The 16,017-nt window shown below is 43.4% G+C and overlaps 6 protein-coding genes across 6 annotated transcripts; 5 read left to right on the top strand and 1 right to left on the bottom strand.

The window, feature by feature from the left end:
* The first annotated feature begins 964 nt into the window (after window positions 1-964).
* Window positions 965-1,632, top strand: BDB00DRAFT_243095 (uncharacterized protein). The gene is made up of 2 exons (XM_053116629.1): window positions 965-1,193; window positions 1,279-1,632. The coding sequence occupies exons 1-2, from the start codon at window positions 1,139-1,141 to the stop codon at window positions 1,527-1,529; spliced, it is 306 nt and encodes a 101-aa protein (XP_052981591.1). The 5' UTR covers window positions 965-1,138; the 3' UTR covers window positions 1,530-1,632.
* Window positions 1,633-1,838: 206 nt separating this feature from the next.
* Window positions 1,839-4,769, top strand: BDB00DRAFT_814190 (uncharacterized protein). The gene is made up of 5 exons (XM_053122823.1): window positions 1,839-1,861; window positions 1,935-2,984; window positions 3,058-3,107; window positions 3,227-3,521; window positions 3,620-4,769. The coding sequence occupies exons 2-5, from the start codon at window positions 2,118-2,120 to the stop codon at window positions 4,634-4,636; spliced, it is 2,229 nt and encodes a 742-aa protein (XP_052981590.1). The 5' UTR covers window positions 1,839-1,861; window positions 1,935-2,117; the 3' UTR covers window positions 4,637-4,769.
* Window positions 4,770-6,754: 1,985 nt separating this feature from the next.
* BDB00DRAFT_870474 (uncharacterized protein) lies at window positions 6,755-8,148 on the top strand (the record flags this gene model as incomplete). The annotated part of the gene is made up of 5 exons (XM_053126706.1): window positions 6,755-7,162; window positions 7,250-7,394; window positions 7,497-7,566; window positions 7,693-7,993; window positions 8,065-8,148. The coding sequence occupies 5 exons, from the start codon at window positions 6,755-6,757 to the stop codon at window positions 8,146-8,148; spliced, it is 1,008 nt and encodes a 335-aa protein (XP_052981589.1).
* Window positions 8,149-8,454: 306 nt separating this feature from the next.
* On the bottom strand, window positions 8,455-8,981 carry BDB00DRAFT_870473 (50S ribosomal protein L32; the record flags this gene model as incomplete). The annotated part of the gene is made up of 2 exons (XM_053126705.1): window positions 8,455-8,760; window positions 8,892-8,981. 2 exons carry the CDS (start codon window positions 8,979-8,981, stop codon window positions 8,455-8,457), a joined length of 396 nt encoding a protein of 131 aa, XP_052981588.1.
* Window positions 8,982-11,241: 2,260 nt separating this feature from the next.
* BDB00DRAFT_786403 (major facilitator superfamily domain-containing protein) lies at window positions 11,242-13,961 on the top strand (the record flags this gene model as incomplete). The annotated part of the gene is made up of 11 exons (XM_053120608.1): window positions 11,242-11,684; window positions 11,819-11,843; window positions 11,921-11,987; window positions 12,104-12,135; window positions 12,231-12,264; window positions 12,341-12,465; window positions 12,554-12,660; window positions 12,735-12,975; window positions 13,218-13,482; window positions 13,568-13,651; window positions 13,747-13,961. 11 exons carry the CDS (start codon window positions 11,242-11,244, stop codon window positions 13,959-13,961), a joined length of 1,638 nt encoding a protein of 545 aa, XP_052981587.1.
* Window positions 13,962-14,222: 261 nt separating this feature from the next.
* BDB00DRAFT_814154 (rab family GTPase) lies at window positions 14,223-15,869 on the top strand. Its single transcript, XM_053122822.1, has 6 exons — window positions 14,223-14,323; window positions 14,485-14,658; window positions 14,798-14,863; window positions 15,095-15,189; window positions 15,375-15,487; window positions 15,621-15,869. The coding sequence occupies exons 1-6, from the start codon at window positions 14,260-14,262 to the stop codon at window positions 15,742-15,744; spliced, it is 636 nt and encodes a 211-aa protein (XP_052981586.1). The 5' UTR covers window positions 14,223-14,259; the 3' UTR covers window positions 15,745-15,869.
* The last annotated feature ends 148 nt before the right edge of the window (window positions 15,870-16,017 follow it).

The raw sequence follows: 16,017 nt of genomic DNA, 5'->3' as shown, positions 1-16,017 counted from the left end.
CCTCCCCCCCCCCGGGGCACGGCACGGTTCACGGATAATATATTTTCTGCAGAGACTAACCATGGACGGCTCTTTCTATCAAGTACTGCTGCTGCTGTGTGCCAAGCAGAAGTACTGTCGTCGTCGTCGTCGCTTAAACCCCAAGTCCGCTATTGCCTATGACGACGTTTTTGTCTGACTGGGCATTGTATATAGCGGCGGGCGGCGAACGGACACACGCACGTTTGCCCACTCTCTGTGTTTGGCCCATACTCTATGACCCAGCAACCTCAGGCACCTTTTCTGATCTCCGCATTATTGGGCGTGTTGTTTGGGCAAGCCAAAAAGTGTGTGCAGTAAAAACCTGGCAACCCATTTTGCCCCGCTTCCCTCACTTTTTTTTTAAAAGGCAAAAAGCACCCTTTCCCTTTCTTTTGTTTTTGCCTTCTCCATCTCTATGGCGACTACTGCTGTCAGGCAAGATGACCCCCAAAAAAAAAATAATAATTAAAAGAAAAGCGCTTCCTCTCTCTCTAAGAATCGTGTGTGTTCATTGTCTTGTTTCTGCTGACATTGTGGAATCATTTTCTAATTAGGGTGGCATTGCGGGTCCGGCCACTCTCCGCCAAAGAGCAATCCGCCAATTACCACGAATGCATCACGTTCGCCAAAGACGAGCCGCAGATCTTTTTGGGATCAGATAGAGCATTCACTTTTGACCATGTGTTTAAGCCTGAATCCACGCAACACACGGTATTCAGTGACACGGTTGTTCCACTTGTCGATCGCTTCATTGAGGGGTAATAAATAAGAATAAGCATAATAATAGTAATAAAAAAGATAATGTACCAGTGTGCCTGATTATACTAAGATGCATATCTATTTAGCAACAATGTTACTGTACTAGCATATGGGTATGTGTCTTTGTTGTTGTTGTTGTTATTGCTTGGGTGCTGCTGCTGCTGCATGAACGAAACAAACGGATAATGCGACTTGAGGAGAAGAAAGGGAAACAAAAAAAAAAAAAAAAAGTTGGCTCTTTTCCGCCCTTGCTCTCCATCTCGTCGAAACCTTCCCCCTTGATCGTCGTTTTCTTTTTTTTCTTTTCTCTAACTTTAAAAGCTGTTAAAGCCAAACCGGTTCCGGAAAGACATATAGCATGGGCACAGGCATAGATACAACAACCACCACCACCACTCAAGACGGAGATCAAGGCGTGTTAGAAAATTTGGATTTATCTATCCCAAACATTAAAAAAAAAAAAGAGCCTCTTTTTCTAATTGAGAATTCTATTTATAGGCATCGTTCAACGGTTTGCACACCTGCTTTTCGACGGGTTAGAAAAGTCCAAGACGAAAGGGGGTGACGACTCGTTCCAGGTCTACGTGTCTTTTCTGGAGCTGTATCATGAGGATCTCAACGACCTTTTGGAGCCACATCGGGATACGGCGGAGATACATCCGTCGATCCGCGAAGCTTTGGATGGCAGTATCTACTGGGCTGGTGTTCGTGAGGAACAAGTGCACAATGCTGAGGAACTCTTGGGGTAAAGAAAAAAAGATGAAAAAAGTGGAATGCACATGTGGGGAAGGCGAGTATTAATTGCATAAACACAATTGTCCTGTCCTGTCCTGTCCTGCCCCCCCCCCTGGTCCTGTCCTTTAGGCTGCTGCGACAAGGAGCTGCGTACAGAGCAACAGGGTCTACAGATATAAATGCCGCATCTTCTCGGTCTCATGCTGTGTTTTCGGTGCTATTAAAACAGCAAATGGCAGATGATACCAACAACAACAGCAGCAGCACGACATTTATCGACACGTCGCCCATGATGAAACGCATTGCATCCAAGTTTCACTTTGTGGATCTCGCAGGTTCAGAAAGGGTAAGAAAGGTTGCTCTTTGAGGGGTGGAGGGAAGAAGCAAGAAAAAAAAAAAACTGAACTGGAAGCTGCTAGCTCAAGCGAACAATTGGTGATCGGCAAAAAGAAGGCATAGCCATCAACACCGGCTTACTCGCACTGGGTAATGTCATTTCAGCACTCGGCGACGAGTCCCGCAAGGGGGCCCATGTACCTTACCGCGACAGCAAGCTGACCAGATTGCTGCAGGACAGTCTGGGAGGCAACAGCCATACGCTTATGCTGGCCTGCGTCAGCCCTGCGGATGCAGATTATATGAAGACACTGAATACCCTGAAATATGCCGGTCGAGCACGCAATATCCAGAATCGCGTCGAGATCAACCACGATTATGAAGGCAGTCCAGACGAGCTCGATTTCTTGCGAACCAAGGTCTCTCAGCTAAAAATGCAGATGTCTATCCTCCAAAAGGTCCAGAACCACCATCATCAGCATACAAGTCATCAGCAACACCAACAGCTTGAGCTGCTTCTAGAGAGCGATCGATGGGTGCATGAGCGGGAGGAATTAGTCCGGATGCGCCAGTACAATCAAGAAACATCAGCTGAATTGGCTAGAGTGCAGAGCGAGAGAGACACGTTGCTAGCACAGATCTCACCTGACCCTCTGATCACCGAGGCTCATCCGGTGATTCGCCAGTATGCTGAAACTGTAGAGGCGTTGAAACTTCAGTTGGCTGAGGCCCGTTTGATGGCTACTACTACTGGTATAGCAGAAACCACCACCACCACCACCACCACCGCTTACTCACCCCAGAGTAGCACGCCTTCTTCCATGATGAGCAGCAGCACCGTGACGCATAGCAATAACAGCTATCCAGGACTGTATCCCTCCCATTCAGCGGCAGTACCAGGACGCCATGGCGCCGCAGCATCTTCTTCTCTTGACCATCGTGACGCCATGAGACACATCCACAGCAGACCTGTTGGGACCCTTTCCGGACGTCGACAAAAGCGTAAATATGTACCGATTGCTCAGCGAATGAAAACACATAGTAGGAAACGTGGCGCTGATGGCAACAACAACAACAACACCACCACTACTACTGAAAAACTAATTCATATGATGCTGGGACCAACCAATGGGGTAAATTCTAACGCAGAAAAACCAAAAAAAAAGAATACAACCCTTTGTTTTGACATATTTCCGTTCTAGTCAGCATTCGATGCCCGGTCTCAGTCATTCAGTTCACACGAAAGGCCAAGCGAGGTAAACACACGCACCCTTTCTTTCTTCTTGTCTCCAGTCAATGATGCCCCCCCCCAATGAGAAATCGATTGATGGGGGAATCTGCTGTTGGAGTTTCCCTGATTCTAAACTTTACTTAGCGAAAACGCAAACAATTTGCTGTTTGTTTGGTCACAGTCTCAAGATGAAACCGTGATACAGGATATATCAGGCGTAGACTTAAAACGTTCTAGTAGTAGTGGTAGCAGCGATCTCTTCCGTTCCACTGAACGTGATCACAATGAGAATTCCAAAGCTCACAATTACAACAACAACAACAACGGCAACGCAAGCACAATGAACGGAAACGCTTATGATGATGAGTCTGGACCATTTTGCTCTGTCAGCTGTGAGAAAGACGGTGACTTTGACTCGGATGCCGAACTGGAAGCTTTGGTAAGCCAATTTTGTACTTGTGATGCTATAAGGGTTAAAAACCCCCCCGGGATATACAGAGAAAAAAAAACAGATGGAGTATTAAAGATTTCTATTAGGCCGTACCCACATGGACCAGCTCACCGCGTGCTGCCCAATCCACCAATGGTTCAACCAAACGCGAGTCGTTATCATGGACCGACTCGCTCTTGGACGATTCAGATAATTCGGTTGCCACATCCCGCCTCTCTTCCAGTTGGACCTCATCGACGCGACAGCACGGCACGTCTGCAGCAGCAGCAGCAGCAGGGCGGCGGCGCAGCAAAGATTTGCTAAAGATGCTTCACCAGGTGCAAGCCGACCTGCTTGTGAAAAAAGAGCTTGTTGGACAACTGGAGAAATCGGAAGATGAGTACACACAGATGCGGTCAACGTATGAGGACAAGCTGAACGAACTGCACGAGCATCTTGTGGAAACCGAAAAGGAGCGTGACATGGCGCTCCGCAAACGGCCGAGCGGCAGCCGAGCACCCGTTGTTACCACCCACGCCAGAGCTACTGCGCGTGGCAGCAATACTGGAGCAACCACCGTGATGCAACTAAGAGAAACTCGACAAGCAGACGATGTTCGACGACTGTATGAACAAAAGCTCAAGAAGCTTTCGGCCGAAAACCAAGCATTCAAACAAAAGTATACCCAGACGAACCATACCCTGCAAACTGCACGCGCCAAGGCCGAAGCCTATGTAGGCAAGATGCAATCTGAGATAGTATCGCTCAAGCTCGAAAAGAAGCAAATGCAAAAGGCGGCCAAGATGGATGCGGACAAGTCGCGCGACCTGATTGCTCATTACGAAAGGGAGATACACGTGTTGAAGCGGCGTGAGGCAGCGGCCCATGATGCACGGAAAAAGTTAGAGGAGGCAAGCGAGAGTCAAGGGCAGTTGTTACGGAAACGCAACGACGAGCTTGCGTCCATGGCAACACAGTTGCGACAGCTGACGCTGAATGTGCGTCGAGCAGCAAATGATGGCATTTTGTTGAATCAAGCGTCGTTGGATAGAATTTTGAATACCACCCACCAGAGGGCTACAAAGTCTCCTATTGGACGACGAGCAACGCCTACGTCCGAATAGGTTTTCCCCAACGTAAACCCTTTTCCATGTATATCACAAGCTTTTTTTTTTATTTTATTTCATCTATGCGCGTCACATGACACTTCATATACTCATAATAAAGCTCTTTTTTTTTTCTTCCTTTGAAATAAAATCATAGTAATACTTTTATTGAGAATGAATGCGATCAACGCTTTCTACAGTATATTGGTGGGGCCACGGATGATAAGTTACAATAATAAACGGAGAGGAGAATGAAGAGAAGAAGGGAATGGGATAATAAAGGGCAGAAGGTAACAGTGTAACCTTTAGATATTGGCACATGAAGGTGCTTTCTAAATCACCGTAAACATCTGGGCTAGAGCCCTTGACGTCCTTGGGAATAATCACTGGGCGGGAACATCGTGGTCGCCAGCTACTCGTCCGTACCCTACTTGGAGCATCCGACTTGCTGGCCCTTTTTTGTAGACTTTTGAGATGTTCAGGACATGATTGGAAGGTCACTACAGACACGGCTGTCAACTTTTTGTCTTGACCATCTTGTTTCGTGTGGATCAATCGGAGTGATGCTCATGGGTAGCCATCGACAAAAGGGAAATATCATGGCCCTTGAAGGTAAACTCTGCAAACGATGCAGGAGAAGCAGCAATGGGCATCGTTTTGGCCCCACTTCTTGGTATCACCACGAAAATTCACTTGTTGGCGAGTTATTTGTCGAGCTTGCCCCAACTGCAGATCATAGTGGTCCTTGATCACAATCTTGACATCGTTGTTGTTGTTGGCAGCAGCAGCAAGACCAGCAAGCGCAGCGAAGGAAAGAACTAGATACATGTTTTGATGATAAAAAAAAAGGGACGATGATGTTATGATATTGAAAAGTTCAAAATGTCGTTGTCCCTTTTTTATGAGTTTTGGCGCAGCCAAAGACAAACGAATGGGTGATACATACTTGTTATCGAAGAGTTACCAGGAACCTTTCATGTTTGAAACAATATTTTCGATAAAAAAAAAACACCATAAGTTTGAAGAAAGCATAAATTTGAATGGTGATTCATTGAATTTTATAAAAAAAGTACGAGAAATGTCAAACCTTCGCTCCATTTCTCGAAACTTGCTTATAAGTCGCGTTTATCAGTTTCGGCTACGCACGTGCGCGCACATAACTTACTGCTACTGTTGTTGAAGATGTGCGTTATTTCGTTTTATAGTAACAACCATTACTGGCACTGTATGGGTAATTGATGTGACACATTGAATCATTACAATCTATGCACTACGGAAAAAATTTAAGTGGCACACTCTCACTTTGCTACGCATTTCAAAAATACGATATTTGTAAGTGTGCCACTGATCGTTCCTGAACGGATGACAACAAAGTGTTTCTGACAGATGATCCATTGGGATAAAATAACTGATAAGAATTTCAAAAAAAGAATAGACGCTATCGCCATCTAGCCTTTTAGATTATATGTACGTGCTGCTGTAGATACAGACAAATGTACATGCATTGAAACGCTTGGATGATATGGGGTGCATGCTTGTATGTTTTTCATAAATTCCAAAATGAATAATTAAAAAAAAAGGTATTATTTCGTTTGTAGGAATATGGATAATGACAAACTACAGTACTACTAAGAAGCACAGAAGAAAAAAAAAAGCACCAGACAGTCGTCGTCGTCAACGGCGGACCCGGTTATGATTTTTCATTGAGCCACGAGAATAGAATTTGTCACGAGAGCTTGAGAAAAAAGAAAGATTGTATGGTGATTATGATTCTGTCAAATATGGGGATTGTGTCTTAAGAGAAAAAAGAAATAGTTTACCTTTTTTTTCCCCTTCCCAAGTGCTGAAAGTGGCCCCACACAGCGCACTAACAGAGAGCTTCTCTTTTGGCGCCACTATCGTCTTAGCTTATTGTTGTTATCAATAACAACAAGTAACGTACATAACAAACAAGTGATTGGACGTCCGCTCCTATATATCCATACTTGCTCGCAGCTAAATTTGTGTAGCACTAAAAGCCGGGATGGAACGAGGTTTACAAGGTATTTAAATGACTCGACCAACTTTTCCACCTTGCTTTATTTTTCTCTCCAGCTTTTCCTCTCCTGTTAATATCTTGGTATCGCAATATAAATCATGCTGGTGACTATTTCTTCAGCTTTATTACCGTCGTGGACTCATAGACAGCATCATCATCATCTCCAGTTTCCGACGCCGGACAACGAACGCCGAAACAGTGACAATGCACCCGATGGGTTGTCATCCTCCTTGTCCACTCTAACAGCTGACGACACTACGAGCGATACGCATTCAATCAATCGTCTCACATCCGAAGAAGAAGCGCCACAGATTCGTATGGTTCCGTGCATCGACCTTACACGCGAGGCCGGCATGCGAATCGATGTGATTGAACGCGACCTCAGACCAGGAACAGTACTAGAGCTGGGTCGTTTCACAGACGAGTTTTTCATCCCGAATCGAATTTCCTTCCGTAACAAGGTGATAAGTCGACGCCATGCAGTCATTTGGACTGTTGGCCATAAGGTAATATATGCCTAAACAGATATTAGAATGAGGTTTATGAGATCTCTTATCCATACTAAACATAAATACATGTTATTTGCTATATAGTTCTATATCCGCGATACCAGATCCTCATCCGGGACGTTCTTGAACAATGTGCGGCTATGTGCAGCAAACAAGGAATCAAAGACGTTTCCGTTAAAAGATGGTGATATCCTGCAGCTGGGTGTGGATTTTCGGGGAGGAGCCCAAGGTCCGTGCTTGTTTTTTGTTTTTTTTTTGCACTTTGTACATATACATAAACATTTCGTGCATACTCAAACACAACTGTCGCTCATCTTTTCATCTCGTGCAGATATCTATCGAAGCATCAAGTTTCGATTGGAAATCAATCGGAAACGGATACATCAAGTGGATGTCTTTGGGTAATTATTTTAAAAACACATTTACAAGACAAAAAAGAGCCACTCAGCAGCAAGCAACACGAGGTATTCATGTATTGATACTTTCACAACTCCTTTGCGCGCGCGCGCGCATCTATATCATTTCAGATTCCAAGCATACCAATCTTTGCGTAAACTCACATCAACACCCACGACGACCGAAAAGGACGAGGAAGAAAGCATGGAACAGGATCAAGACGCTTGCTCGGAACCAGATTGTGCTGTCAAAGACTGCTGCATCTGTCTTTACGCCGTGGCGCCCTTTCAGGCCTTGTTTGTGGCACCATGTCAGCATACCTTCCATTACAAGTGCATCCGACCCTTACTGTCGCATTATCCCGGCTTTCAATGCCCACTATGTCGCAGTTATGCCGATCTGGAAAGAAGCGTTGCAGTGGAAACAGGCGAGGTAAGCAAAGACGCGCATGTACCCTAGTAGTTTTTGGTAACTCACGCACACATGCCCACTTGCGTACTTAGGTTCGCGAAATCCTCAAGAAGATTAAAAGCAACGATACGTGCCTCAATGAGGTCAATTCATCTTCATCAAGAATATGTACCTAGTAGTTCATAGCATACCTTTCTTTAAACCCCAATCGACTACATACCCCCCCCCCAACATTTCTTTTCTTTCTTTTGTTTTGCAGAAATCCTGTTACTGTTTACATAAAAAAGAAAAATGTCGAAAGAACAAACAATCCACGACAGCATATACATAAGATTTGCATTTTATCCACGTTCCTTAGCATACACTTATCCCGATTCGTTCGTTATTTGACTGATCGTTTGATAAATTGTTCTTTGTAGAGTAGCATCATCCACCTTTTTTTATTATTATTCAAAGAAAAAAAAGCGAATAATAAAAATAATTTACTCCTGGGATCGGAGACGAGCACCAGCGTTGACGACCTTGACGTTGAGCTGAGCAGCACGTTCGAGGATCTCGACACGCTTCTTGGAAGAGACGTTGTGGGCGACCTCGGCGGCGTAGGTGCGGTTGTGCATCAACAAAAGCTCGAGCTCCTTGACGTTGCTGACGGTGAACTTTAAGAAACCGTTGGGCAACATGTGGCGGGTCTTCTTGGCCGAACCATAACCAATCTTGGGCATGGGGATCTGACCCTTGAAGCGACGACGTACGGGGCCATCGATACCCTTGGGCTTTCTCCACGATTCCTAAATGATTATAATAGAGATAAAAATTGGCTCGATTCAGTCATTTCTAATTTCTGTTTTATTTTTTCTTCCTAATAACTGGGCAGGTGCACTCCGTTTTTTTTTTTTGGTTGATTCCAATTTCCACTTACGCCAACGCGAGCGAAACGGTCGGATTGATGGCGCTTGAACTTGGCAGTGCGCTTCTTAACGATCGTGTGCTTAACAGCAGGTGAGACCATATTTGCTAATGGAAAAAAAAGAAGAAGAAAAGAGAGAGAAAAAACAAATATGAATGGGAGAATTCGAATAAAATTGGGGAATTAGTTTCCGCCTCGAGAATGTCATTTTGGACTCATTTCCCAGTTTCCCTCATTTCGCTCATCGCGATCAACCTTTTGAATCTCGTTATGGATTCAACCCTACTCTAAAAATCCACTCTATCTCGTTCCCCATGCATCCTTTGGATGCTTTTCCCATGGATGGTTGGATGGCTTACCCCTAATGGATGGATGGAGAGGAGGTTCTTTGGTGTGGCGGCGTGTGCCCAAAGGTTCAGCCTTCGTCTTGCTGAGATTGAACGCGGATATAGTACCTTATTTGGGAACCTTGAATCCAAATGTTTTTGCTTGACTTTTCTGCAATGTATGCTACTGCTTAATGATGTTTGATAAGGACACACTTATTTACATACTGCGTTATCATCTTTTTTACGGTGCTGGTTTGATGAAGGAGAAATTTACTCTTTTTTCTAATTGCGTTACTATTGATGTGTACTAGAAGAGACACTCCATTTATTAAAAGCTGACCACGGTAATCCTAAAGATACGTTGCTTACTAGATATATGGCGATGCATTCGTACTTAGGGCTGCTGCAGTCGTAATACATGAACTATCACAACGATCTACTACGTAGATAGCGTGCAATTCTTGACATACTTGTTGCGTCAGCGATCATAATGATGAGTAGGACGCAGATATATAGTAAGTTAATTTTTTATAGAGGCAAAACCAAACTAGGTTGTTTAGGTTATGCCAGCGAGTACTGCAGTAATTATAAGATACGACCACTTGGCAGTAGATAGCATAACTCCACCTAATTACATATCTATTATACTTGACTTCGAGACAGAGAGAACATGATCTGCAGTCTACTTGACGAAATCAGATGAGCTACCACTGTTATTTGCATTGCTATTACCTTTATTAGAAGGAAGTTGGATGACAGCAGTTTTCCGTACTTTATGGAATGTATTAAGCAGCCGTATGGCAAGTAAAATCATGAGTTACTTATAATGAGATTAACAGATACATTACTCTGGTCTAGCTACTGAAATTGGTTAAAGAGGAATCTCATACAGTTGCTTTACTTTTGTAGTAGGTATATAGTATTTTAATTGTGGCATAAGAAATAATATGACTAAGATTTCGTACGCATGTAGATCTCATGAGTACTATCATGTCTGTTTTCTAAATGCTTCAGCTACTTTGAAATAGAATGGTTTCGTTGTTAACTTGACAGTTCGTTCTTTCGCCAATGTAGCAATATCTCTTCAAAAACAGGGTCCCTACACTTGTGTCAAAGGCTGTGTACCTGTATTACTGTAGTCGCGCATATACTGAGGCGTCTAGTTGATCGTCGAGCTATTATAATTGTGCATGACCACGGGCAAAATACCGAATGATCGGTCTTGAGCGTATAAGGTATATATACATCAGCGCGGATTTTTCGTTCGTTCGGTGGTTTCACCACGATCGATCACATCCTGATTTGTAATAACGCTTTTCAGTAACCCATTTCTTTCCACCTGACTTGTCGCAATGTATATTTGAGATATATCAATCATCCAATGCCCACAGCTCTTGGACAGACGGAGGAGACGGAGTTGAGAGACTTCTTTTCTTTGGATCTTTGCCTAGAATTCATCGAAAAATAAGAAGTTGCGGGGAAGGAGTCACGTCGTACACGTATTGGGCAACTTTTTGTCCCACCGATGAATGAAACCCGATCCGTGCTGGTTCTAATACCACGTTTAAAACTAATTATCGCGTCAATCCTTAATAAACGAAATAAGGGGGATGTAGTAACCATTTTTTTTGGCAGCTAATACGAAGCATGATCCCTTTCTTGTTGATACGCATTACGTTCATTCTGGTAAATACGTCTTTATAGAAGCTAGTACTATTTATCCTTTTGGCGTCGCTGTTACATATTTTTTTATGTACCGTTACTAGTAGACAGAATTGCTCACCAATCCTGATTCCCACGTCGAAACACTCTTGGCACACATAATTTATCTGTGTAGGAATGGTCGAGATCAAGTTTCGTTCTTTTGTTGGTTCGTTTATTCAAAAAAAGGCAACAACCAAGGGGATATCTTTTTCCCCTTTTTTTTTTTTGCTCTCTATATCTTACTTCACTTGCAATCTCAACTCATTTGTTGTGTTTCTTTTTCCCGTTGATTTGTTACAGCGGCACGCACATCCTATAATATCTCAGCAATGGTGGAGAAGGTGCATCAGAACATTGAACAAAAACATGTCGATGATATTGATGACGCAACAGTCCATCATCAAGAGATCAATGTGACTCAACAACAACAACAGCAAGTAGTAGTGGATAGAGATGAAAATGGCGAGAACCACTACCACCACAGTCATGAACGCATAACAATGATGGATCAGCAATCGCCTTCCGACGACGGCCATAATAGCATCAATGATATTTGGTCGATTACTACCTGTAATAAGGAGAATGAGAAGAATATCCAACTCGAAAAAGAAGATGAAGTTGTTAAAGACAATAAGAATGGGTCGACACAAACAGCAACACGATGGAAGAGATTGAGAGATCTAGTTGCAAGAGATGAAACAATCGATCCACGCCATTTTCCTGCATCCAAAAAGCGACTAATTATGATACAAATGATGTTTGCTGCAATTGTGTAAGTAATACAATTCTTTGTGATTGATATTTTTTTTTCACTTATACTACACGACATTCAAATGTCATTGTGAATTGTAGTAGTACATATTGAAAACATGCTTTCTAATTATACAATGATAAATGGATATCCAGGACACCCTTATCGACAACTATATCGGTAAGTGCAAGAGATAACTGCCACGGTCATCATGCTATACAGTGGCGCTTTTTATTGTGATAGCTGACGTTTAACAGTTTCCAGCGCTTCCAGCTATGCGAGAAGACCTCGAAACCACAGAAACAGCTATCAACGCAGCTACTAGTACGTAATACATAACTCGTTTTACTACCTACTCTGCACACCCATCAACGACTACAGAAATCGTGGCGCAAAAAAAAATAATATTTTTTGACCTAATTTGTTGCACAATTCTGTAGCTTCCATCTTTGTTTTCTTTAACGCCTCGGTTGTAAGTTTCCCCACTCCATACATACCTTATATGTATATTACAGATATAGAAAGTTTGAAGGAGAAATATACTCGATCCTAACAACAAAACTGTAGCCTATTATTTGGGCCTCTTATAGCGATGTCTACGGTAAGCAGTTATTATAGAGATATTTCCCTCTACAAGATACATAGAATATGTTAAATCTCACCTTTTCTGTTATTAGGGCGTCGTCGCGTCTACCTAATCTCTATACTTATTGCAGTGATAGGCAACGTTTGCTGTGCTCTCTCAATAAATATTGCCATGCTCATTGTGTTTCGAATCATGAGTGCTGTTGGAAGCTGCTCGGTAAGTCGAACTTCAATCATCACCAAGAATTACCGTTTATGTTTCGAATAAGCTCACAAAGCATGCTCAACTCTTTTTTGGTTACCAGATCCTAACTGTCGGCACGGGTATTCTGTCAGATATATATGGACCAGGTGAGCGCGGTAAAGCGTATTCCTGGTTTGTTTCAGCACCACTTGTCGTTCCTGCTATCGCGTAAGTTTTTCTATTGAAAAGGTGCATTGTATACATTATGGTCCTTTTATTGCTTCTAATGCACATACCATTAGACCTGTCATTGGCGGCTATCTTACAGAAGGACTTGGCTGGCGAAGTACCTTTGCATTGGTCGCTATTTATGCCTTTTGCATTTGGATTGTCATGGTGTTTGCGTTACCCGAGTCACTCCGACGACCCGAGATATTTGATTTACCAACGACGACAGCAACCATGACAACGTTGACAACCGAAAAGAAATCAATTGAAGAACAGCCAGCAAAGTCGAATGGGGCTGTAAATACCACTGCGATTGTAAAGAAAAAAAGACACCACGTCAATCCCATATCAGCAATTAAACTAGCTCGACACGGAAATGTCATTTTGCCCGCTGTATTTTCTGGATTCTTGTAAGGCGCTCTTCTTCTTCATCTGCTTAGGGTTGACTCGAACGCAAGCATATGTAGCTAACAACAGGCGCTTGGTGCATCCTATTTTATAGGTACTTGACATTTTATATAATCAACACAAACATGACCTGGATTTATACCAATCAGTATGGTTTCAGTGCTGGTATTGTCGGTCTTTGTTATTTGCCAGGTGCATTGGGTGGCATTGCCGGCAGCGGAATAGCCGGTTCGATTTCCGATAAACTTTATGCATCCGATGTTGCGAAAGGACGCAAAGCATACCCGGAAAGACGGTTGCATTATCCACTCTTTGGCGCTTCTGTTGCTGTCCTTGTAGTTAGTATTGTAGTTTATGGATGGTGCACAGGCATGAACGTGCATTTCGCTGTCGGGCTCGTCGCTCTGTTTTTTGGTAACAAGATCATCACGCTTCTACTTTTGAAAAATCGGCAACCTCTTAACCTTGTTTACTAACATATGATCATGTTTTTGCATAGCATTCGCAAGCTTAATTATTCCATCCATCATTCTCACTGTTTACCTTGTCGAGTGCTATCCCAGATTCAGCGCTTCTGCTGCAGGTAAAAAGGGATAATAGAATGGACTTTATCCTACTTTTGTTATTACAAACCAAGAGCTAAAAAAAATGCCTCTATTATATGATTCATTCACTTAGCATGTAATAATCTGATCCGTTTCTGCATGGGTGGTGTCGGTGCGCTCGTTGCTTCTGACCTCCAGCGCGTGATGGGTAATGGCCCACTTCTCAGTGCTTGCGCTGGCCTCATATTTCTCGGTCTTGGTCTGGTCGTGTGGACAAAGCAAGGTCGAGCCCGGTGGACAAGCACCCGTGAGCTGAACAGTAATAATAATACTACTGGCACACATTGAATATGTGGATTTAATAGTAGTATGTATATGTCAACATAGAGTTTTTAGTAAATAGCAACCCAATGTCTTAATTAAATATGATACCCGAATAATACAAACCTGGGATTTACCAGTCTGGCTCAGCGAATGCCCACAAAAGCGTAGCGGCATAATCGAAGAAACGACCTCCGATGACATCACTGCCGCCCGGTGTGCGGAGCGGGCGAGGCGGGATGCGTTTTAGCTTGGCTAGCGGAAGCTGTAGCTCAACTTGGCTTTTCTTCTTTTGAGCTCACACTTACTACTTTACACACTTACTATGGCTACTGCAAAAAGCGCTTCGTATGACTATTTAATCAAACTTTTGTTGATTGGCGACTCGGGTAACTAGCATGTCTTTAAACTCTATAAGATAAAAAAGGGCGGATTTACTTTTATCATACAAGTGAATGGTTTCCCCCCATTATCAATTACTCAGAATACTCATTTATATGGCACCTCGTCCGCGTCCTTTGTTATACATAAATGTAATGTATAATTCTAGGTGTGGGTAAAAGCTGCTTGCTGCTTCGCTTTTCCGACGACTCGTTCACACCATCTTTCATCACGACCATTGGCATTGATTTCAAGATTCGTACTATTGAATTGGACGGCAAGCGCATCAAGTTGCAAATCTGGGATACTGCTGGTCAAGAACGTTTCCGTACCATCACGACCGGTGAGCAACAGGACCACTTTGTTATGGTCACATTTCAGGTGTATATGCCCGAACTATGTAATTAACTAACTCGCCATCTACTATTTTTTCGTAACCATGCTGTTCGGTTGGGCTTTGGCGGGTGGTGGTCTATAAAAAGCGTATTATCGTGGTGCCATGGGTATTCTTTTAGTGTACGATGTCACGGACGAAAGATCGTTTGGAAGTAAGTCTACGTTTACTCTTGACCTTTTCCTTGACCTTCCCTCCCCTCCTTCATTACCACCAGCACTGTTGTGCGTTCCACTTTCCACTCCCCCCTCTCTTTCCTTGGCAAAAAAAGAGATAAAGGACGGGTTTTCCCCTCACCCACCCACCCACTAGTCCCTTGCTCCCATCTTTGGAAAACCCGCTATTGTCGAAGCTGACCCCCCGCATTTTCCACAATGTATAATAGACGTGAGAAACTGGTTCTCGAATATTGAACAACACGCAAGCGAAGGTGTCAACAAGATCCTGATTGGCAATAAGTGTGATATGGAAGAAAAGCGGGTAACGTTGCCTTTATTTTATTTTGTGTATCTTTGCATTCTTCTTGTCAACCCTGAGCAAATCCCACCTACCCCCCTCCTTCCTTCCCCTTCTTCCGACAGCTCAGACGTACCCCTTGTCCTTGTCTTTTTTATTCTTGGAGTCGATTTCTAGTATATTCACATGGGGTGGGAATGTAATTCTAGGTGATTACGACCGAGCAAGGTCAGGCCTTGGCCAATGAACTGGGCATCCGATTCATGGAGACTAGCGCAAAGGCAAACATTGGCGTTGAAGGAGCTTTCTTTGATCTCGCAAGGTAAAGTTCCAGAGACAACCCTGGTTCTGGGATTGTTTTTTTTCTTGTAATCATAGTGGTGGCGATGAAGGAGTGGCTACAATTACTACAGGATTGAGAGAAGCTGAGTATGGAACTCGTTTTTATTTTCCAGGGACATTAAGAAGCGATTGATTGATACGCAACAAGCGCAGCAGACGCGTCAAAGAGAAGAAGTCAGACTTGATCCAGCGACGCCGGCAAAGAGTAGCGCCTCGTCTGGAACTTGCTGTCAATAATAAACTTACCCACAACTACTACCCTCTCAACAAAACTCTTTCTCTCTCTCTCTCACTTTCTCTCTGTCAGACGACACAGACATATACTACACAGACCACAGCAACAACAGCAGCAACAACAATAACAACACACATATAAACAGCAAAAACGCGCATGATCGTTCACAACAGAAGGGGCTTTTTCCTTCTCTCTTATCTTTCGTCTTCTTTTTAACCCTCTATACTTCTTTAACCAACAACAATGACACAGTAACCCCGTCTTATATGCAGTTA

Source organism: Zychaea mexicana, assembly GCF_025766255.1.
Source record: "Zychaea mexicana strain RSA 1403 chromosome Unknown BDB00scaffold_21, whole genome shotgun sequence".
Classification (NCBI taxonomy): Eukaryota; Fungi; Mucoromycota; class Mucoromycetes; order Mucorales; family Lichtheimiaceae; genus Zychaea; species Zychaea mexicana.
The sequence above is the reverse complement of the archived record's forward strand: the minus strand, read 5'-3'. Positions and strand labels throughout refer to the sequence as shown.

Coding starts and splice junctions, on each gene's coding strand:
- BDB00DRAFT_243095 (XM_053116629.1), top strand. CDS start 1,139: ATGGGCACAGGCATAGATACAACAACCACCACCACCACTCAAGACGGA. Junction 1,194..1,278: donor CACTCAAGACGGAGATCAAG/GCGTGTTAGAAA, acceptor TTCTATTTATAG/GCATCGTTCAACGGTTTGCA.
- BDB00DRAFT_814190 (XM_053122823.1), top strand. CDS start 2,118: ATGCTGGCCTGCGTCAGCCCTGCGGATGCAGATTATATGAAGACACTG. Junction 3,108..3,226: donor CACACGAAAGGCCAAGCGAG/GTAAACACACGC, acceptor AACTTTACTTAG/CGAAAACGCAAACAATTTGC. Junction 3,522..3,619: donor ATGCCGAACTGGAAGCTTTG/GTAAGCCAATTT, acceptor GATTTCTATTAG/GCCGTACCCACATGGACCAG.
- BDB00DRAFT_814154 (XM_053122822.1), top strand. CDS start 14,260: ATGGCTACTGCAAAAAGCGCTTCGTATGACTATTTAATCAAACTTTTG. Junction 14,659..14,797: donor TTTCCGTACCATCACGACCG/GTGAGCAACAGG, acceptor GTCTATAAAAAG/CGTATTATCGTGGTGCCATG. Junction 14,864..15,094: donor GGACGAAAGATCGTTTGGAA/GTAAGTCTACGT, acceptor AATGTATAATAG/ACGTGAGAAACTGGTTCTCG.